The following is a 19173-nucleotide window of genomic DNA, read 5'->3' as shown; positions in this document are numbered from 1 at the left end:
AATACAGAAATATCCCCAACAGGGTAGGAGCTAACCACAGATTAAAAAAAAATTCTCTTCAAATTTAAGACTTTATACTGTATGAAATCTTTGGGTTGCAAGATTTCCACCAGCCAAACAACTGATTTTCTTGTGGCTCACAGTCTAAACACTTAACAAGAGGTACCTCAGCACATTGTATGCAAGTTGTTTTTTTCCAAGCACTTTTTTTCCCATGAAGTAAAACACAACATTGAATAGGAGCAACGGTGCCAGTGCCTGGCATGCTGATGCGAGGAATTACCGAGCCCCAGCCCTGCCTGGCAGCATGGTCCGCTGTAGCTCTTGGCCACAGGTTGCCCACGTGCGCACTCTTTTTGGAAGAGCTGGGGAGTGGAAGATTGCTGTTCGTATTTTACAGTTCTCAGCTGGTGCCAGTTTCCCACAGGGAGCACCTAGGGATTAGTAGCATAATTCTTGGTTTTGTCTGTTTGTTTTTTAAACTTTAAAAAAAAAAAGTTTAAAAATGTGCCTATACAGTCTGTAAATGGATATAGGCTGGATCATCTTTCAGAGAAGTTTTTCAAAGTTCTGCCTTTGCTTTCATTGGAGACTGTAAATGTTTCCAAACCACAATCATACGCCCACAGGATGACAAACAGGCAGATGCAATATGTTATTAGGGATATTGTAAAAAGAGATAATTACTTTGTATTTTACTTACTTGTATTTTTCTAACTGCTTTGGATATATCTGCTTTCCAGTTGGTGAGGTTCTGTCACCAAGGATGGGACCATAAGCAGTCCTTATTGATTGCTGTATTCGTTTGCAGCCGTTAACATATTGGATAGATACACGCTCACCCTCCCTGCTTTCACCAACGGTCCCAATATCTCTATAACACAGCTGATTCTTTCAGTTAAAGGAGGAAGAACTTCATTACTTGGAGACAACTTCCAAAAATTTTAACTGTTTTTCTAGGTATAATATTCTTGAAGTAATTCAAAGGAAAAGAGGTTTTTTTTACTTGCAAGTTATTCTACTAAAAATAGCCATGTGATTTATCTCTGCCCTTTCAGTGTTTCCTCCATGCATGTGACTTAGGGTTTAGGTTACTCAGAAGAACTCAAATTTTCCAAACTGGCTTGGTTTCAGAGTATAATCAGGAAACAGTAAAGTAAGACAATGTAGCTGTAATACATATGAGATATAATTTCTCATTATTATATTTTCCATTATATATTATATATATTATAATTCAATATATATTATATATAATTCAATTATAATTCAATTCTATACATATTATATATATATTATATAATTTCAAATAATTTCTAAAACAACTGTCCTCTCTTTCTATCCTGGAGGCCACTGTATCTTTTATTCAGAAGTATCAAGGTTGGTTTCACGTTAGAATAGACACAGAATCCCTCTGTAAAATGTGTCACAGATTTTATTTAAAATATATGAAGAGATGGATAGAAAATACCCCCCCCCTTTCTTTTTGGTAAATGAGAAAATTAGCCTCTCTTAACCATCTGAAGTAGCACGCCCTCTAAGTTAGGTAGCCCCAAGTGTTTCAGAACAGTAAACCAGGCATTGTCCAGTGTAGAGGCACCTTTAAAAGGTTGTAACTGGGAAAATATATTGAATGTTGAACATAACAAATATATTGTCAATGTTTGTAATCCTGTACTTGACAAAAAGACTGTAAGAATGAGGGCAGAAAAAACCTCCTAAGTTTCTCCTTACAGTACATAATTTACTTTTTTTTTTTAAATCTTCCAAAACCATCAGCTACTGCAAGTAGAAAGTTTCAGAATTCTAAGGCATTAATTTGTTGGGTTGTTATTATCATTGCTTTTTTGGCAAAAACAGAAGATTAAATTGCTACAGGTCTTCAGATGGAGTAAGCAAGGAGATTGTATTTGGCATAATCAATGCACAACAGAGAAATGCCCGCAGCTTATCACCTGTGATCTGCAAGATCCAGTCTGATAGAGAAAGGAGCGCAGGGATTTTGAGAGTATTTTTCTATTTTAATTGGAGTAGGATAAAAATGCATAACTGTAATAAGAGTTTAAATCTTGCTGCCATTAAAGTCAATAGCAAAACTTATCCTGAATTCATGTGAAGTTAACATAGGTCCCAAATACAGGCTATACCACCAGGCTATAACCTGTGGCCTCTATCTATATTGCCAGCTTCCAAAGTATTTGAGAACTGTGTTACAAAACAGATAAACACCATGTTTCACAGCCTGGGAGCAAATGACCAACCCAAAATGATAGTAGCACCCAAATACTGTAGGTGCTTTGTATAATATTAAGAAACAATTTCTCTGCCTGTCAGTTTACAGTCCTAAGAAAAAGTGGGGAGATGGAAGTGGGGAGAGGGAGCGGGTTCAAGTTTCTTTCCTGTCACTAGGGGCACTCGGAGCACAAAAACTGGGAGTCCCATTGTCCTTATCCCAGCTGAATACCTCCAGCTGTTCAATAACAATATCAATTTTCAATACTTTTCGTAACAAATTTTGGAGCGTGCTGGTGTAGCTTTACCAGATGCTACATGTACATCTTCCACATGATGGTGCTGGAGCTCTATTTTTTGGTGGTGCTGTCCACTCTGTACAGCGTGGGCAGGCTGTTTCGTTTTCTTCTTTGCAATGGAACGGAGTCTCTTCTACACTGTTGTTCTTATGCTTATTCTAGATACTAGGAAGAAGGGGAGTAAATGAAATAAAAGTAGCTTTCTATGCAGTATAGTCTCCAGCTGTGTGATTGCTGCATGTACTCATGCATACAATTTCTTTCCAAGTTTGCCTTCCACAGATTTACACTGAAAAATGAAATGGAAATGCAAAAGCAGAAAAATAGTTTGTGCAGCTGTGTAGTGATTTTATACTTGAGGACACTGGGACAAATATGTACAGCTATAGAATTTTCACCTATACTTTTCACACTGTGGCTCAGGTTCTTTAGCTTTCTATAAGGGTAATGCCTATTCTAATTTAACATTCTACTGTTTTGGAAAATCAGTTTCCATACTTAATGACCCTGGACAGAAGGAGTATTTCCAACTATCACATATCATATAAAAATACAGTTTATGATTTAAAATTCTGGAGCATACCTTTGACTGTGGCTGAAATTTAAACTGTAATAATAAACTACATAAAGGGCCAAATTTTCACTCATGCACAGTGCATTCCACTGCCTGTTTACTCTTTATTGATGATATGTATTCTTCTCTCGAGAATCTGAAAACATGTCAGAAAATCTCAGATCCAGCAAGACCACCTCGAAAAGTCCAAAATCTTCAGCAAAGAAACAGAAAGGTGACAAAGCTAAGCAATCCTCAAAAGGAAAACGAAAACAGCTTGGTACGTAAGATACTACAGATATGAAGACAGCAGTTATCTGGTTTTGCATAACAGCTACCTTAATTATTTTGGGCCCAGGCATTTAAGTAAACATGAGATAAATTAGAATATACTATTTTCATAAACAACTGAGTGATCTATGATTACAGATAATGTTTTTGTAACCAAAATGTGGAACATAAAGCTACATTGCAATATTGGCACTTTGTCTTAGTAGTTTAGATGTAATAGTTTGTTGTATCATAAAACCAGTATTGAATGGGAAATTAGGAGACTTCATACATTTAAGCGGGGAGATTTACAAGAGCTAACTTAGTCCAAGTACAGAACACCAGGCAGAGAAAGGTGCCCCCACAGCTGGAGTTTAGATGCTCAGGATCATACTCTAAAGGTACAACAACAGACTTTAAAAATATACCAAAGTCTCACAATTTAATTGCAGTGCATTTTATTGCATTTTTCTGAGATGTCATGAGAGACTACACCACTTGTGTCATTTACAGTGCACAGCTAAGGAAGCATAAGGCTAAAAAAAAAGGCCTTGCTAAATACAAATTTGTTGTTGGTAGGGTGGTTTTTTTGGCCATGACAGCCAACTTCCATAAGTTGGTTTTCCCTTTTAATCACCTTTTTGTCCCCATTTGATTAATAGCTATCGTGCTGCAGAGAATATTCTGCTCATCAGTGGTAATCTCCTCCTATCCTACCCCTCCGTGGAGTTTGTAGGTTCTCTCTCAGGAACTGACGAATGCCCAACTCCTGCAGCACCCTGCCACTCAGAGCAAGCCTGACTTCTCCGCTGTTAGGAGGAGTAACATCTGCTCCTACCCGCACACCTGCCAGTTCTGCTACTGTACCATGTTAGCCAGCCTTGTCTGTTTGTCACCTCCTCACATGACATGATTTGCATGATGATTGCCCCACAATTTTAAGATTTTAAGTATTGCCCCAACAAGGAAAAGAAAATTCATGGGTATTTTTTAAGGAAGAAAAATTACTGATAACATCATGTTGTTGTTTTTCAGATAAAAAAGATGAAGTTGATCTTTCTATGGAAAGAATAGGTAAGTGCTATGATGACTGGGCTTTAAAGTAATAGTTTTGGAATATTTTCAACATTTTGAAGCTTCAGTGTTACTAATGCCATGGAATGAAAAGAAAAAAAATATGAATGGGAAAAAATAGAAACTGGGAAGAAGTACGTCTATTACAATAGTGATTACAAACAGTACCACTCTCTGAGTAGCACCAGTGCAGTGAGAAAAGAAGCAGATATGGGTTTGTAGATGATGTTTTTATCTTGGATTGAGAGGAGCTGTGATCAGGGGAAATAAAGAGCATTGCAACAGAATTATGGGATACAAAATGTTTGCATTTAATAATAGGTAGCAATTGTAAGAAAAAAATGAAATTTTAATCATTTTTTAATCTTTGATTTCGTCAAATCATTGTTAAATCTGATTATTTAATATTACGTGGCAAGCTAGGAATATACAAACCTGGTAATTTTTAAAGACTTCGTATATCACTTGCCTTCGTACACAATCCTATACAAACGTAGGTGAAAGTGAAAAGCGCACTCTGACTAGCTTCACCAAAATGGGTAATCTGCAATTAAAGAAAATGGACAAGTGATTCCTCAGATCATGAAAGTGTTACTTTTAAAATGAAAATCATGGTGTTCCTGGAGATTCTTAGTTTTGTCATTGAGAGAATTTTAGCTCCATCTGGTGGCAAATAAGGTTAGATCCATAATACCTAACCTGACAGTAGAGAGAGGAAAAAATGATGCTCTTTAGTCACTGTCTGTGCAGGATTCAAACTGTATCCACGGTATCTCCTTAGTGCAAGATCTGCAAATGTTCTTTACTTCTTGTAGAGTTTTGGCCCTTTGTGAAGTGCTGATAGCACGAAGAGCTATGGTCTTTTCAAAGTACATGAATACAATTTCCTATTAGAACAAAATATGAAGTATATATGCTACATACTTTTTACTGGAAAACACCATTCAATTAAAATGTTCATACTGGTAAGAATTCCAACAGCAGCTCCTTATGAATCTATAATATAGATCTACATATAGTTTCCAAGAATCTATAACACAGGCCCTACAGTATAGAATGCTGTAAGGTACAATTCTATAATACAGAATATTAGTACTTTTGACTAAAAGATGCACATATTTTAAATCTGATGACTGCTTTGTTTTTAACTTGAACCTACAGCAGTTGAGCAGTGAAAAAACACGACTTAGACTATCTGTCCTACTCTGTTCTCTCTCATAATGATGTCCATTGTATTTTGCTTAACTTTAATGCATGCTTGTATTGTTTCTATTGATATTGAAACCTACATCTCTTTGAGAAGATTTTTTTAACTTTAGTCTTTGTGGACAAGACTGCTTGCATCTGATTCAGCATTAAAAAAAAAAAAAGTTGTCATACAAGCTTCCTGAAAAAAAACTTATTTCTACTTAACTTTTTTGATGTATCAAAAATGTAATTGTTCAATTTTACTTTAATTTACTTTGAGCCACGAGAATAATCTTCTGCTAGAAATTCACATAACAGTCACCAAATTATGCTTCTAAATTTTTAATTTCTACTCCTCTAAATTGCACTAGCCACATAACCAACTCTGAAGACTGTGATACATACTAATCCACTGTTCCATTGCCTTTCCTGTCCATTCCATCCTGTGAGCCAGTTGTGTATAGCAGAGATTGAAATTACATTCTTTTTTGTAGGCAACTCTAAGTTTCTATCCTCTTGGCTTATGCCAAGAGCACAGTAAAGGGACAGTCATACCTTCTTAGTCATACTTTCAGATGGAAGGTTTCCCACTGTAAGCAAGAGGGGACCATCTCACCTCCCAGTATTGTTTTTCTGTTTCGTCTTTGTGTTATTTTTTTTCTGCACCCCTTTTTACTAATTTATCAGATATGCTTTAAGAAGTGCAGTTTGCAAAATGAGATTTAATTTATGGCTCCAATATATCAAAATGTAAAGTCTATCTGTTCTGTTGTGGTTTGTACTTCGGTTTCAGTCCATTTCCTTATGAGGTCTCATGTCTTTGGCTAGGGTGACCTGGGAGTCCTGCAGATCAACTTTTGCAGTTTCTTAAAAAGATTATATGTTTTAAATCAACATAGACTATGCACTTTTTCTGAGTCTGGTCCCATTGCCAAAATTGATAAGCAAAAGTAAAATCCAGATCTTGGCCTCGTCAGCTACAGAGAGTAGTATCAGAAAGACAAGAATATGGGCTCCAGAAGATAAACCAGAGCTGACTTGGTCTGGTGTTGCCTATAATGACAACCTTCAGAGATCTTTCCCAATCCTTTGCCTATAATATGTAATTTTTGGAAGCATCCACACAGAAATCCTGGAAATCTCCGAGATATCGAAAAAGAAAGCCATGTAATATTTACTACAATTGTGCTGAAAGTGAATTAATGGACTGTACATGCCTATTGTGTATGCTACAAAATAACCAGTGAATGCCAAATAAATCATACCTGGTATAGCGCAGGGTGTACCAGATGTGCCATACATTTCATTAATTTTCATGGATGACTGTAGCAGAATGGGTGCAGTGGAGGAGCAGCACTGAAAGAGTTTAAAGGATAAATGTCAGATTCATCAAACATTATATATTACGTGATAGGCTTATGCAGATTTAGTTTACCAGATGATAGATATTAAGAAGGATTTATTGTTCTGTCAGTCCTTGTTGGCTTAGGTCAGAGATAGCTTCTCAAAACGTGCTGAGCCAAAACTGGTCAATATCATTTTAGACAAATCAACTCTAATTTAAGGCACACACGAGAATAAAAATACCGCAAGTGCGAGGAATTAAGATAAAATATTTAATATCTCAAAGAAATGTTACAGAGACTGAAAGTATCAGCTCTTATCAAGCCCATTATAGTAGATGATAAACCCACATCAGCAGATAATAAAAATCCCACATATACATGTTGCTAAATCTTTACCATTTTCCAGTTTATCGAAAAATTGAATGTTCAAAATGAACACTTGCTAGCCTTCTCAGATGAAAGCACAGTGGCCTTCATGAAGAATACAGTTGTGTTTTGGTTTTTTTTTTATGGCAGGGCAGTATTGGTAAGAGTCTTTCAGTGAGGAAGGATTCATCTAGCTTGGTCTATATTGGTCTTAACTTTTATCCGTTATGTAAGGCAGAAGATGTAGTTTGTGCAAGACAATGTACATATGGCTGACATAAGTACTGTATATTATCTTCAGATTGTGAGTGTTTGCAAAGTGCAGTCCCCTGGTTACCTAACTGCACCCAGCCTCTCTAAAAATGCTGAAGATAACAATGTCAAGAGTTGGGATAAGAAACTGCTGTCTTGTTCTGAACGGACATGACTGAAACTAACAGAGGTCAACTATATATTCTCCAGCAAAGCTGAAAATAAACTCTTGTACCTGGTTTAAATCTTAGTGACCTCACTTCAGTCTCACCTACTAGTTCAAAAATAGACGCAACGACAGTCGGAACTGAATGAGAGGAAGGCCTAAGTCCAAAATCAGAGAAGCGTCCTTATTTGGGATGGTATTGAAGCTGTATTTAGATTGAACAGCGGCTTAACATGGTGTTGCTCTACAGGGAAGGACTAGAGTATATAATCAAGCGCTCTTGTATCCTTAATGTATATTCATAAAATTCATAACCACCTGTTGATCAAAAAAAAACCCACTCATACTAGGAATAACATATATTCATTACGTAGAAAACATTAGGTACAGTCATTTCCAAGATAAGCAAAATATAATATAATTTGTATTCCACACTTCCAAAAATACCACAAACTAAGCTGAAAGATTCAAAGGCAATCTGCTAGGAAACAGTACAGACCTGAAGTTATTAAGGGATATGTTTACATTTAAAGAACACTCTAAATTTGTTTATTGTGCAATTTTGCTTTCTTTCATAGGCCACCCAGAAATTTTTCCCTTGGTCTTCACTACAAAAACCCAAGAAATTTTTAATTGCCGAGTGGATGAGGATGTCACAGAAGAAAATTGTTTCAAACTTATTAAAAAAGAAGACATAATTCAGGACCTGAAAACAAGAGCTGCTATTTCTGATTTCTATCCTGTCAAAAGAGTTGTTCTAGTATGTAGCTTATTTCATTCTCACTTTAAATTGTATACTCTCAGAACATATATTCTTTTAATAAGTTCTGTCCTTGTTTGACTCTGTAAAAACATTAACACTGTAATACCCACAGGTCATGGACCACTGTCAACTCTAGAAGTTTGTCATGGCCCACCATGCACTTAAAAACAAACAAACAAAAAATAATAATTTTAGATTGAAAATATGCTAAAAGTAAAATAAATGGTACTAGTTTTGATTCTGTGAACAGACAGAGCTGAACAGATTTGGCTTTCTCTGATTCATAGGCTACTTACTGAGAATCATTGAAACAGTTTCTTGTTTAATTCTGCACATGAAATTCTCTGTTAAAATCATAAGATTAACCAAAGATTCTGAGTTTACACAATCTCATTAGTCTTATGTCTTTTTTGGATGCTATTTGTTTTCAGTTTTCCAATATTTGTTTTAATTAAAATAGGAATATCCAGGGGAAGAACTTCTGGTAGTTTTTGATGCAAATTTCCAGTATGGACAGAACTTCTACCTTGTTGCTTCTGAGGAAGCCAAGGAAAACTTTCTGAAGGTAAGGAAATATACCACAGCATTACTCTATCAATAATTCAGAATCTTGTCTGAAATATATACTTCAGGATTGGTATTGTGTTCATAAACATCTGATATGCTTGGTAAGCCAGAATGTTTCTCTGAAGGTTAATCTGATCATGAAAAAGAGATGTATCACTGTTAAAATACATTTTGCAGTGAGAAAGACTTTGTATTTTACTTCAGATGGCTAGTATAACTGAGTGCTGCATTTTTATCATGTGTTAATTTCCTCTGCCAAGATCCAGGTTTACAAGACATACAATTAAGAGATTATAATAATATATTGGATACCTTCAAGTAAGTATTCTATTTATTTTTCACAATACGCATATATAGTCTTCAAATAATACTTTGTTCTGTAGCTCTAAACAACAGCAGATATATAGATTTCCCCTTGTGCTTTGCATCACAGGAGAAGGTTTATGGTCAGATTATATCATTTTTCAACATGAGTTTCTCACCCACCATTAGAAGCAACAATTAATAGAAAAGCAAATTGCAATTCCAGACAGGAAGGCGTAATGTAGAAAATCACTATAAATTCTTTTTATATAACAGTGATTTGCTTTCAAGACAACTCTTGAATATAACATAACACTCTTTAGTATTTAAATATCAAATATGTAACATTTATTGGAAAATTCTCGTGCACAAATGGATAAATGGGACCTAACCCAATTGAATGCAGGGGCACAGCATAGCCAGATTTATTGCACTGAGACAAAAGAATGCGTAAATGAAAACTGAATTCCAGGTTTCTAGTTCATACTTATATTTCAGAAACACATTTTTGAAAAAACATTATTTTTCACTGTTTGATGTCACAGCCTCCAGACACTGCAGAAGAAAAAGAAGAAAAAAGTGAAGAAGAAAAAGAGGGAACTCTGGATGTCCATGCCTATAAGCGTTCTGTCCGCAAACCATGGGTTTCTCTTGGCAGCGAAAAGGAAGTTGAAGAAGAATCTGTTAAAGGCTATGTTACAAAGGTCAGAAATAACAGATGTAACTTAATCAAATATCACAAAAACAAATTTATTTTAATTTCCTTAAAAAGCAAAAGTCAGAAATTGAAGCTTGCAATCCTAGTTTTTGCTTGGGGTCTTTAAAAAAAAAAAAAAACGAACACATAGAACTATCAACTGTTACCAAAAACAAAGTGCTGCAGAAACTATTTTTTATGACTCCTTTCCTTTTAAGGGTCTCATCTAACCTGGTCTTGAACACCTCCAGGGACAGAGGCACTTGTACATAGCTGATTTATATGAACACTTCGGAATTTCACAATGCAGAAATATAAGTAAATTCAGTACAGAAACCATCAATAGAACTCATTCTACTGTTATAAGAATAATGCCATTTTACAAAATGGATCTTCCAAGAACTCTCTCCTTTGCTAACTTCAGAAATGCTTTTTGCAGATTAAGTACATGTTTTCTCAAGCACGCAGGAAGTTTGGCGCACCAATTAGATTTACTGATAGGAATGCTTCACATGTGAAAGACAGTTATGTTGAATGCACTTCCTACCAAGACACAACTTTCAGCATTAAACTGCTTGAAAGAGATGTGGGTGTACAAATGGTTCCAAAAGTAAAAGAAGCTAGTACTCAGACAAAATGGTAAGTGTGAGAAATATTTATCAGCTTGTTTACTAAGCTATGAACCGTTTCTGATCTCACCTAATGTTATGCAGATTAACTCAACTCCTCTGGACACGCTCTGTTACAAATTGATTAAGAGAACAAAATTGGATGCTCTGTCTGTATCTTCTTTCACTCTTTTCCAAAGAGATTCTAGAAAAAACAAATATACTTAGCTTTTAGTTTTACATATTACATGGCTTTTTGCATTTGAAGTTGTTTATATGCATACTCATGTTTATATTTATTTCAATTGGTTAGGACCTATCCAAAAAATGCAGCCACGCAGTATTCTCCTAGACAGTTGTCAAATGAAGAGATGGAAGAGAGTCTGTCATCTGAGAAACTGAAAGAATTTCTCACATCAGTACATTTAAGGTAAAGTTACTGCAGCCATATACTTTAAAGGCTGCATGAAATGATATAGAATCAAAGTGAATGGAGTCAGAACTCTTGGCTGAGTGGACCATCAATCTGGTCAAATACTGAAGTTTTTTTTTCTCTTGCTTGTTCTTTCTTATCCTCTTGCTTTTATTCTTTCTCTTGCTTATTATTTTAATATTAACAAATATTAATCTGATATTTGTGCCTAATTAAAACGAACATGAAAACTATACTGCATTAATTTGAATAATAGCTTAAATCGGAATTACGCCTGTTACAGTTGGTAGCAATACATCTTTTCAAACCAGCTGCAGAGCTCATCTTTCAAACACTGCTCACTCAAGCAGAGAGTTATGCAGAAGAGCCAAGGTGCTGTTCTACAGGCCCAAGTCATGGGACAAGTCCCACTTACTGACACTTTTTGCACAAGAATGGGACAACTGCACAGTACTTGATGCACACACAACTGGAGTCAAATTCTTGGTATAATTATTTTTTTAAATGGGAATAGTCTCCTTACAGTTGTGATATATCACTGAGGAATTTTTCTTTTTAATAATATGGTCATAATTTTATGTAAAACAAAAGCTGTCTCTTCACAGACATATTTGTGATTCTACTACTGAGTAGTCATATCTGGATTCTTCAAAGTATTAATTGTTCTTTTCACAAAACAGAATGGAAATTGCATTGCAGCAGAATGAAATTATGAATGCCTTTTTTGATGACTGGAAGGCCCTAGCAGAAGATGAAACCAGTTCTGGTGACAAGTCAGATGTCTATCTTAAAGCATACCAATCATTCACAGATCCGCAGTATCTCAAGGACAGAAGTATTAGCTGCGTCCGTTGGCATCCGACCATCTATGGTAATGATCTTAATCTTGAGTGACATGTATTACATGACTGCTATAAACTGTGCATCTTTCATAGTCATTGACCTTTAAATTTTAAAAAAATAATAAACACAATTTTGTATGTCTAAATAGCCAATTTGAGATAAAGTGAAAAATAATACAGACATTGTTTATGTAGTTCAGAAAGGTCATGCAAAGCCTATCACACAAGCATAGAACTGGAGCTTATAGGAGGGGGAAATTTCTCCCTTATGAGGCTCATTTAAGCAGGGCTGCAACTGGGCCAGGTACTTGTGGTTCTATATACGTTGTTCTCCCCATGGCTGGGTCTTGTAGCACACCTAATATTTTTGAGGAACGTTACAGCTACCCTGGCATGTGGCTCTACTGAGTAATATTAAATGTCTCCTTCTGCTCCCTACTTGGTATTACTACTCTAAAAAGCCGTGCTTGAAAGCACAATTAAGTTTCATATGAATGTCTTAATTGCACAGCATACTAACAGCCAACATTGCTGCCTGCATAGGATATTAATTAAACTACGAAAGATTTGATTTCATGATGGATGGCCAGGTCTACATGCTTGTCTTATCATTTCAGGTTCAGTATTACATGATTACAGATTAGTAGCAGAAAAGTTGAGTTTTATCCTGATCCTGAGCTTCCACAACACATTGATAGATAATTCTAACAGAAGTAATTCCTTCAAAGTCGATCTATAAAAAGAAAAATATAAATATATGCACTTTTTTTTTACCACTGTACTGGCAAGGGCTAAATATAAGTCACTTAGCATAATTAATAGAATGTTGAAATTTGATTTTTCTCTTCTGAGAAAATTTCTTTTCTCTCTCAATCAGGGATAATAGCAGAGTCAGCAACACAGCAGCATTCTGATGAAGAAAGAATTAACCTTTCTGACAAATTATTGTTGCAGGACTCAGTCATTATTTTTTGGAGCTTTTCTGACCCTATCCACCCTCAGGTATTTAATCAGGATTTTCAAAAATTCCAAGTGTTCATATAACAAGAGATCAATAAATGTGAATGTATTTCTCGACTACTGTTTTCTTCTTTTTTTTTAGTTAATATTACAATGTCCTCATGACATTTACTGCTTTCAGTTCAGTCCAAGTGATCCAAATATCATTGCTGGTGGCTGCTTCAATGGACAGGTATTAATTCTCTGTTTCAGAATAAAGTTAGATATCTCTGTATTTTCTCACAGTATGAAAATACTGTAAGCCAAAATTCTATGGCATAGAATTTGTATTTCTTTGTATTTTCACTGTGGAATGAATTAAAGAAATTCTCTAATCCTGTACTGAATTCTGCTAAATTTTCTGATTATTCCAAAGTTCAGCCATTACTTCAAAATTGTTCTTTGCAGTTCATCAGTAAAATAGGATAAAAATCAGGTAAATAGGTCAAACTGTGAAGACTCTTTTTGTGATGTAAGTTTGGCCTTTCAACATTGAAGAGGCAATACTTCTGAAGACTTAAATTCTAGTACACAGTAAATTTCTCATCCCCCCCCCCAAAAAAAAAGAATTGTATTTGAAAAATGCATATTAATAAAAAGAATGAAAGAAATCATAATATACTTATTTCTCATTGTAGGTTGTACTGTGGGATATTTCTAAACATGAAGAAAGACTGCAAAATGCAAAAAGCATTACTGTTGGAGTCAAAAAGTCGGTTGTTAATATGGACAGTGCTTCCGTTCTAAATCTATTGGAGAGCAATGATACATCTGAGGTGAAGACAAGGAAAGTTAGAATACAAGTTAGTGGGAAAAATGGGTGAAGGTATCCTGGCTCAAGACAGAGGAGTAGATAATCTTTGCAATGGGATACTAAGCAGGGTAAGAAACCTGATGGGTTCACGAAATAAACCCATTATCACAATATCATTTCTACCTGATTAGTGCAGCTTAATAGCTTTACTGTATTTTGTGCAGGCTTTGGCTTCACTAAGACTGCTCTTTATTGGGCATCAACATATACTCAACCCTTATCATATGAAGTCCATCAAATATGTATAGCATTTGTTGCTAAATATAATACTGAAAGCGACTCAGCATTTCACTGAAAATGAAAATATATGGACAGAAAAAAAAAGGTAGCTTGGAAGACAACAAACAGATTTCAGTGGAAGGAAACTATAAAGGGGAGAGACCTAAAAGCAGAGGAGAAACTCATACCTTACTGGATGTGTGCCTGTAGAGGCACATTGGAATTCTCTTCAGAGCTTCATATCCAAATGCCTGTTTCAAGGCTGTCCATTTTCAGAAGGTTCTATATTAGACCCCAAGAAAGTTTTACAGATAATATGAAATATGCGAAGAAGCATTTATCAGTATGTAAAGTAAGCTTTTTCTCTGACAGGTTTACAATTTTATTTTGGAAATACGCTAACTCTTTTTAAAACATTTCTAGCCATCATATATGGAAGACGATGAGAGTGTTACAGAACCACCTTTAGTGAGATACTGCGCAACCTCTTCCACAGAGGGTAGCCATAAAACAGTGATTACAGATATACATTGGCTGCCAGATCATTTTGAGGTGAGTTTAAATACTTATTTTTCCACTTTTTACTGTTTTCCTACTTACTTCAGAAATCATAGTGTAAGCTCAAGATAAAATATTAAAGGTTCAATTATTTGTAACAGCTCTCATTACTTCTGACCACATTTTAAAATGCTAAATAATCTGGTGCTGCTTGTCCCGTTCATTGTGTTTTACAACTGTGCTGTATTCTCACCCTAATATGATTCTGTCATTACTGGAAAAAAACATGTAGTTTTACACAAAATACAATTCGGAATTACAAGTCTAACTGTAAGCTTTCTGTATCTAAAATGTGTTGAATTTCTACTATGGGTAATCCCAGTCTGCCACTAAGAATTCAGAAAAGTAATTTCAATTACCTAAGGACCTAGGCACCTAAAAAGACTGCTATAGTAGTTAACTTAGTTTTTCTAGCTGCTGTGTACTCAACTCTTGTATTTTCGGTGATGTTTTTAAAGCTCCATGGTACACAGGCTCAATGTAGTTAAAGGGTCCAAGTCTATTACAGGAGTATCAGATGTTCATTTCTTATCAAAGTTCTGCAATTTGTTGTACAAATTAACTTGAAAAGCAAAAGTAATCAAATGCAAAATGGCCGTGGAAAAGCAGGTCAAGAGGAAGAAAACTGACACCTTTGAATGGTTTATACAAATTAATCTATCAACATTGTTTGTGACCAAATGTTTAAGACTTAATAGATACTACAGTCCTTCACAGCAGTACCCATGGATTCTAAATGGTACCAGATGTAAAACACGAAGAAAGGGATTGGATATCAGAATGCTAGTTTTATTTTACATTTGTTTGTTTTGCCAAAGTTTAGGCTCAGAAAGCTGTTTTCATGTTCATATGGGATAACAGATGCAGGAAAATGGGGCTTTATAAATAATAGTGATAAAGAAATCACTTTCTTTGTCAATATCTAAGAGTATGTACTGGAACATACTTGTTACATAAACAAATTTGAGATGTATGTCAGCCTTTCCACAGCACTGCAGTTTCTAAGATCTGCAGTTCGTTATTACATATCAATGAAAAAACTTTCAAAATTATATGCAGAACCTAATCCAGCTTTGCATGGTTGAGAGACTACCACTTAAACTCCAGGTTGGCCCTAATGAATGAAAACAACAGTAGAAATAGGCCTAAAACCAACCAAGCAAACAAAAAAGCATAGCTGAAACTTTGCTGCACAGTTGATAAGTAGCGTTTAAGCCAGAAATAAATGTTTTTTTGCCTACACTGGGGATCGTGTTTAATTAGAGCATAGCCTGTCATCAGATGTTCCCTCTCCAACCCATCTTCTGGATAAAACAATGACTACTCAGTACATAATTACTATAAAACCTGCAGCATCCCACATACACAGTGATAATTTAAGATAGATGACCATGGTGTGAACTGGGTTCCCACCACTTGAGATAAATTTGTCAATAATTTGCTCTTTGGTTAAGCTGGATGAAAAGTTACAAACACGGTAATCTAAGGAGGGCCTGACTCACAATGTTTGCAGCAAGTTTTTATCCTGTTGATTTCTTAGAAGTTTAGGTGTCTAGGAGGCAAAGCTGACATCATTTCACTTGAAGTACATTTGTAAAAATACTTGACTATTATTTTAAAACTACAGGTTACTGAGCCCTGATTTCCAAACTTAACCAAGCTGAAACAGTGTCTTAATTCCTAGAAGACCATTTTATGTATTGAACCGTATCCTTAGCAGAGTATGACTTTCATTGCTCACTTTCCTTTTCCCTGTAATTATTATTATTGTTTTTAGGTCAACCGAACGGGCACCACTTTTGAAAACAGAGCTGAAATTTGCATCCAGCTCGTGACCTGCTCCCCTGATTGGTATATGCAATGCCTACTTACTTTACAAGATGTCTTCCAGCTTCCTTTGGAAAGCTTTATGGAACATACTCAATGATACTAGCACAATTCTGGATTCCTGTCAGCCTGTCCTAAATAGTTGAAACGTAGTTGTACACAGAAGACAAACACACCAAGTTTAAGCCCTTTGCAGTGATGGTATTAAGGGTTCATTAATTGAACAAGCTCACATGTACACCTGTATATTATGTGCTTACCAAGTGCTGGTCACACATACATTGGCCCGGAGAGCCAAATCACCACATTTGGCTCATTTATACATTTTGCATGTATGAGTCACATAAGATTGTGAGAATCTTGCACAAAAAACTGTTAAAGATTTTGAGGCCATATAAATAGTGTAAACTATATTTAAAGATGGAAATTCAACTGGCAAAATTATTTGGTATGAAACTCCTCTTTTGTGGACTTCATAATCATGAAGGTTATGAGCAAATATTATCTTATGTGAAAGACAGGCAGGGGGACAGAAAGCAAGAAGTGGAAATACGTGTTTAGCTTTCATAATGGCAAAAGGCTTATGGCTAGGCTCAATCAAGTATTTGCTAGTTATATCAAAAGGAGGATCAGTAAAAAGACAGCAAAATTTGTTAATAATAGAAGTTATTTTTCCTAATCAAAATCAGAAAAGACTTCAAAGAATTAAGTTGGAAGAATGATTGCAAATACAATTGTCCGTAAATTTGCACTGTAATGCTGGTAGTGTACATAGAAGAAATAATTTTAAACTACTCACATACCAGGGCTCCACATTAATAGTATGCACCTAAAGAGCAGGGGAGTCGCTGTAACGTGGTCCTTGAAGAGCATGGGTCCCTGGGCAACTTCTGTAAGCAAAGCAAAGGAAGGTATCAGTGATGAGGCAAATTATCATCATCTATGCCAATTCAGTGAATCAATGCCCAGAGAAGAGCAACGGGAACAATTACAGGGCTGAAAACTCCAATGGTATGGTACATTCAAGCAAGTAGGGCCATTTGTCTTAAAAGTCAGCAAATAAACTGGCACATATAAGAATTGGTGATGAGGTTTGATCTGCATTACTGTATTACCTGCTAGAGGGTTCTGTCCATTTCTCTGAGCCTCCAGTACTGGCCCAGTCAGAGACAGAATATTGACTTCGATCAGCTAAGATGACATCTATATTTTTAGGCTGTATTAGCATGTTCCTGCTCTTACAGCAAACTGGGCCCATCACAGTTGCATAACAGCCTCATGATCTGGTCCAGGCGTGGATTTCAGCTCCCTAACCACTCTTTTAACTAACTGTGGAGAGCCCAAGTAATCACACTGGTCAACAGATAAGGGAGTTTCACCCAGTACTGCCATTAACTTCACCCAGTAACTTTCCATAAGCAAACTGTATGAATGCCATTTGGCTGCCTTGGTAGAGTTACAACTGATAAAATGTTGAATAAATGAATATAATTACTTCTTTCATAAATGATGGCTTAAGTACTTAGCATTTGCCTGCATTTCAGGGTCTCTATTGCTAAGTTTGAAGATGAAAGCGTAAAAAAAACATTTTTAAAATGCATTGAAAATTGCCCCGACTTTAAAACAGAAACAGAAGATAATACTATACAGTCATTTTGCAGCTTAATATTGTTTTGGGATATTCGAGTCACCAAACTTCCCGGCAAGCTTTCATTTGAGAAAGAGAAGAACATTTTTGATATGCCCCCTGGAGTTCCAGATACCTTTAAGCACCTAGCTCTCAGCTGGAAACCTCTCATAAAGGTACTGTACACTAATACAGAACAGTAGGACCAAACCAAACTGTAGATATGGCCAGAAATCCATAGGAATGTATTCTTTCGCTTCCCAACCCTTTAGTTTTTCCACAACATTGCAAGGTTCCTGTGGATTTCCTTCTAATGATGAAAGGCTTCAAAGTTCCTCTGAAACTTCAATAAAATGTGTTCTGTAAAGTTAGCACAGAAGCAGCAGCATGATGATGTCTTAAAAACTGCACTAATGCAAAAGCAGTTGTAGTAACAGCAGATGTTGCTGTCAGCACTTTCAGCCACTATGCTGTCTATCTCAGGGGGTCACAAACTGTGAAACATGTCATGATCAACAGGACCTTAATTACTGGCAACCCAACAATCAAAGTCTGATGAAAATGGTCATAGCAGTTTGTGTGGGACAGTAAACAAATGAAGGCTGAAAATAATAATGTTAAAAAAAAAGGAAAAAAGAGAAACTGATGACCTGTTCTGCTCAGAATAGCTTCAGCTAGTACAGTCACTGAAAAAGCAGGACCACTAGAACCACTTTTTGTTTGTTTCTTAGAAACATAGCAAAAGTCTTATAAGGAAAAGCTAACACAGGAGAAACTGCAAATTTGCAATTGTATACACTTGCACGTGAGGCAATAAATGCTGGTTGTGCAATATTACAAACCACAGACTAAAACAACCTCTTTCATTACGGCAGAAAGTAATTTAAGTCTTGTAGGTACAAAACATCTGACAAAACAAATTATCAAATGCTTTTTTTCTGAACAGATAAACCTGTGCAAGAGTGATACCGAAATGGAATACAGTCCCATCAAAATTTGTCTACTGGAACAGCATCATCATTACAAAATCTTAGGTAATATTTTTATTACACGTTATTGGAAAAAATGTTTTTAATAAGCTTGTATTTCAGTATGTATATAATGAAAGCTAAACAATAAAATGTTCTACAGCATCTGGAGAAAAAAGGTTTCTGAAATATACTGGTATTC

The 19173-nt window shown here is 35.7% G+C and overlaps 2 protein-coding genes across 2 annotated transcripts in view; one reads left to right on the top strand and one right to left on the bottom strand.

Annotated features, from left to right (window-relative positions):
- Positions 1–19173, top strand: part of DNAI3 (dynein axonemal intermediate chain 3) — a gene marked incomplete at its 5' end in the record, with an annotated part of 32802 nt that overhangs the window by 1605 nt on the left and 12024 nt on the right. The window contains 15 exon segments of the mRNA XM_083847171.1: positions 3237–3364; positions 4390–4428; positions 8325–8506; positions 8970–9074; positions 9925–10083; positions 10516–10715; positions 10998–11114; positions 11798–11988; positions 12837–12961; positions 13062–13151; positions 13597–13734; positions 14415–14543; positions 16327–16400; positions 17921–18179; positions 18950–19037. Coding sequence (XP_083703297.1) covers positions 3237–3364; positions 4390–4428; positions 8325–8506; positions 8970–9074; positions 9925–10083; positions 10516–10715; positions 10998–11114; positions 11798–11988; positions 12837–12961; positions 13062–13151; positions 13597–13734; positions 14415–14543; positions 16327–16400; positions 17921–18179; positions 18950–19037 — 2024 coding nt within the window.
- The window catches only part of LOC310903637 (uncharacterized protein), a 24213-nt gene continuing 9487 nt past the window's right edge, over positions 4448–19173 (bottom strand). Inside the window, exons 5-9 of the mRNA XM_083847243.1 lie at positions 17180–17266; positions 14180–14273; positions 10776–10889; positions 6882–6972; positions 4448–4972 (exon numbers count right to left, since the gene is read on the bottom strand). Coding sequence (XP_083703369.1) covers positions 14248–14273; positions 17180–17266 — 113 coding nt within the window. The 3' untranslated portion in view covers positions 4448–4972; positions 6882–6972; positions 10776–10889; positions 14180–14247. The remainder of the gene's footprint in view (positions 4973–6881; positions 6973–10775; positions 10890–14179; positions 14274–17179; positions 17267–19173) is intronic.

The sequence above is a fragment of the Anser anser genome (genome assembly GCF_964211835.1).
Source record: "Anser anser genome assembly, chromosome: 8".
NCBI lineage: Eukaryota > Metazoa > Chordata > Aves > Anseriformes > Anatidae > Anser > Anser anser.
Note: the sequence above shows the minus strand (reverse complement) of the source record. Positions and strands in the feature narration are given on the sequence as shown.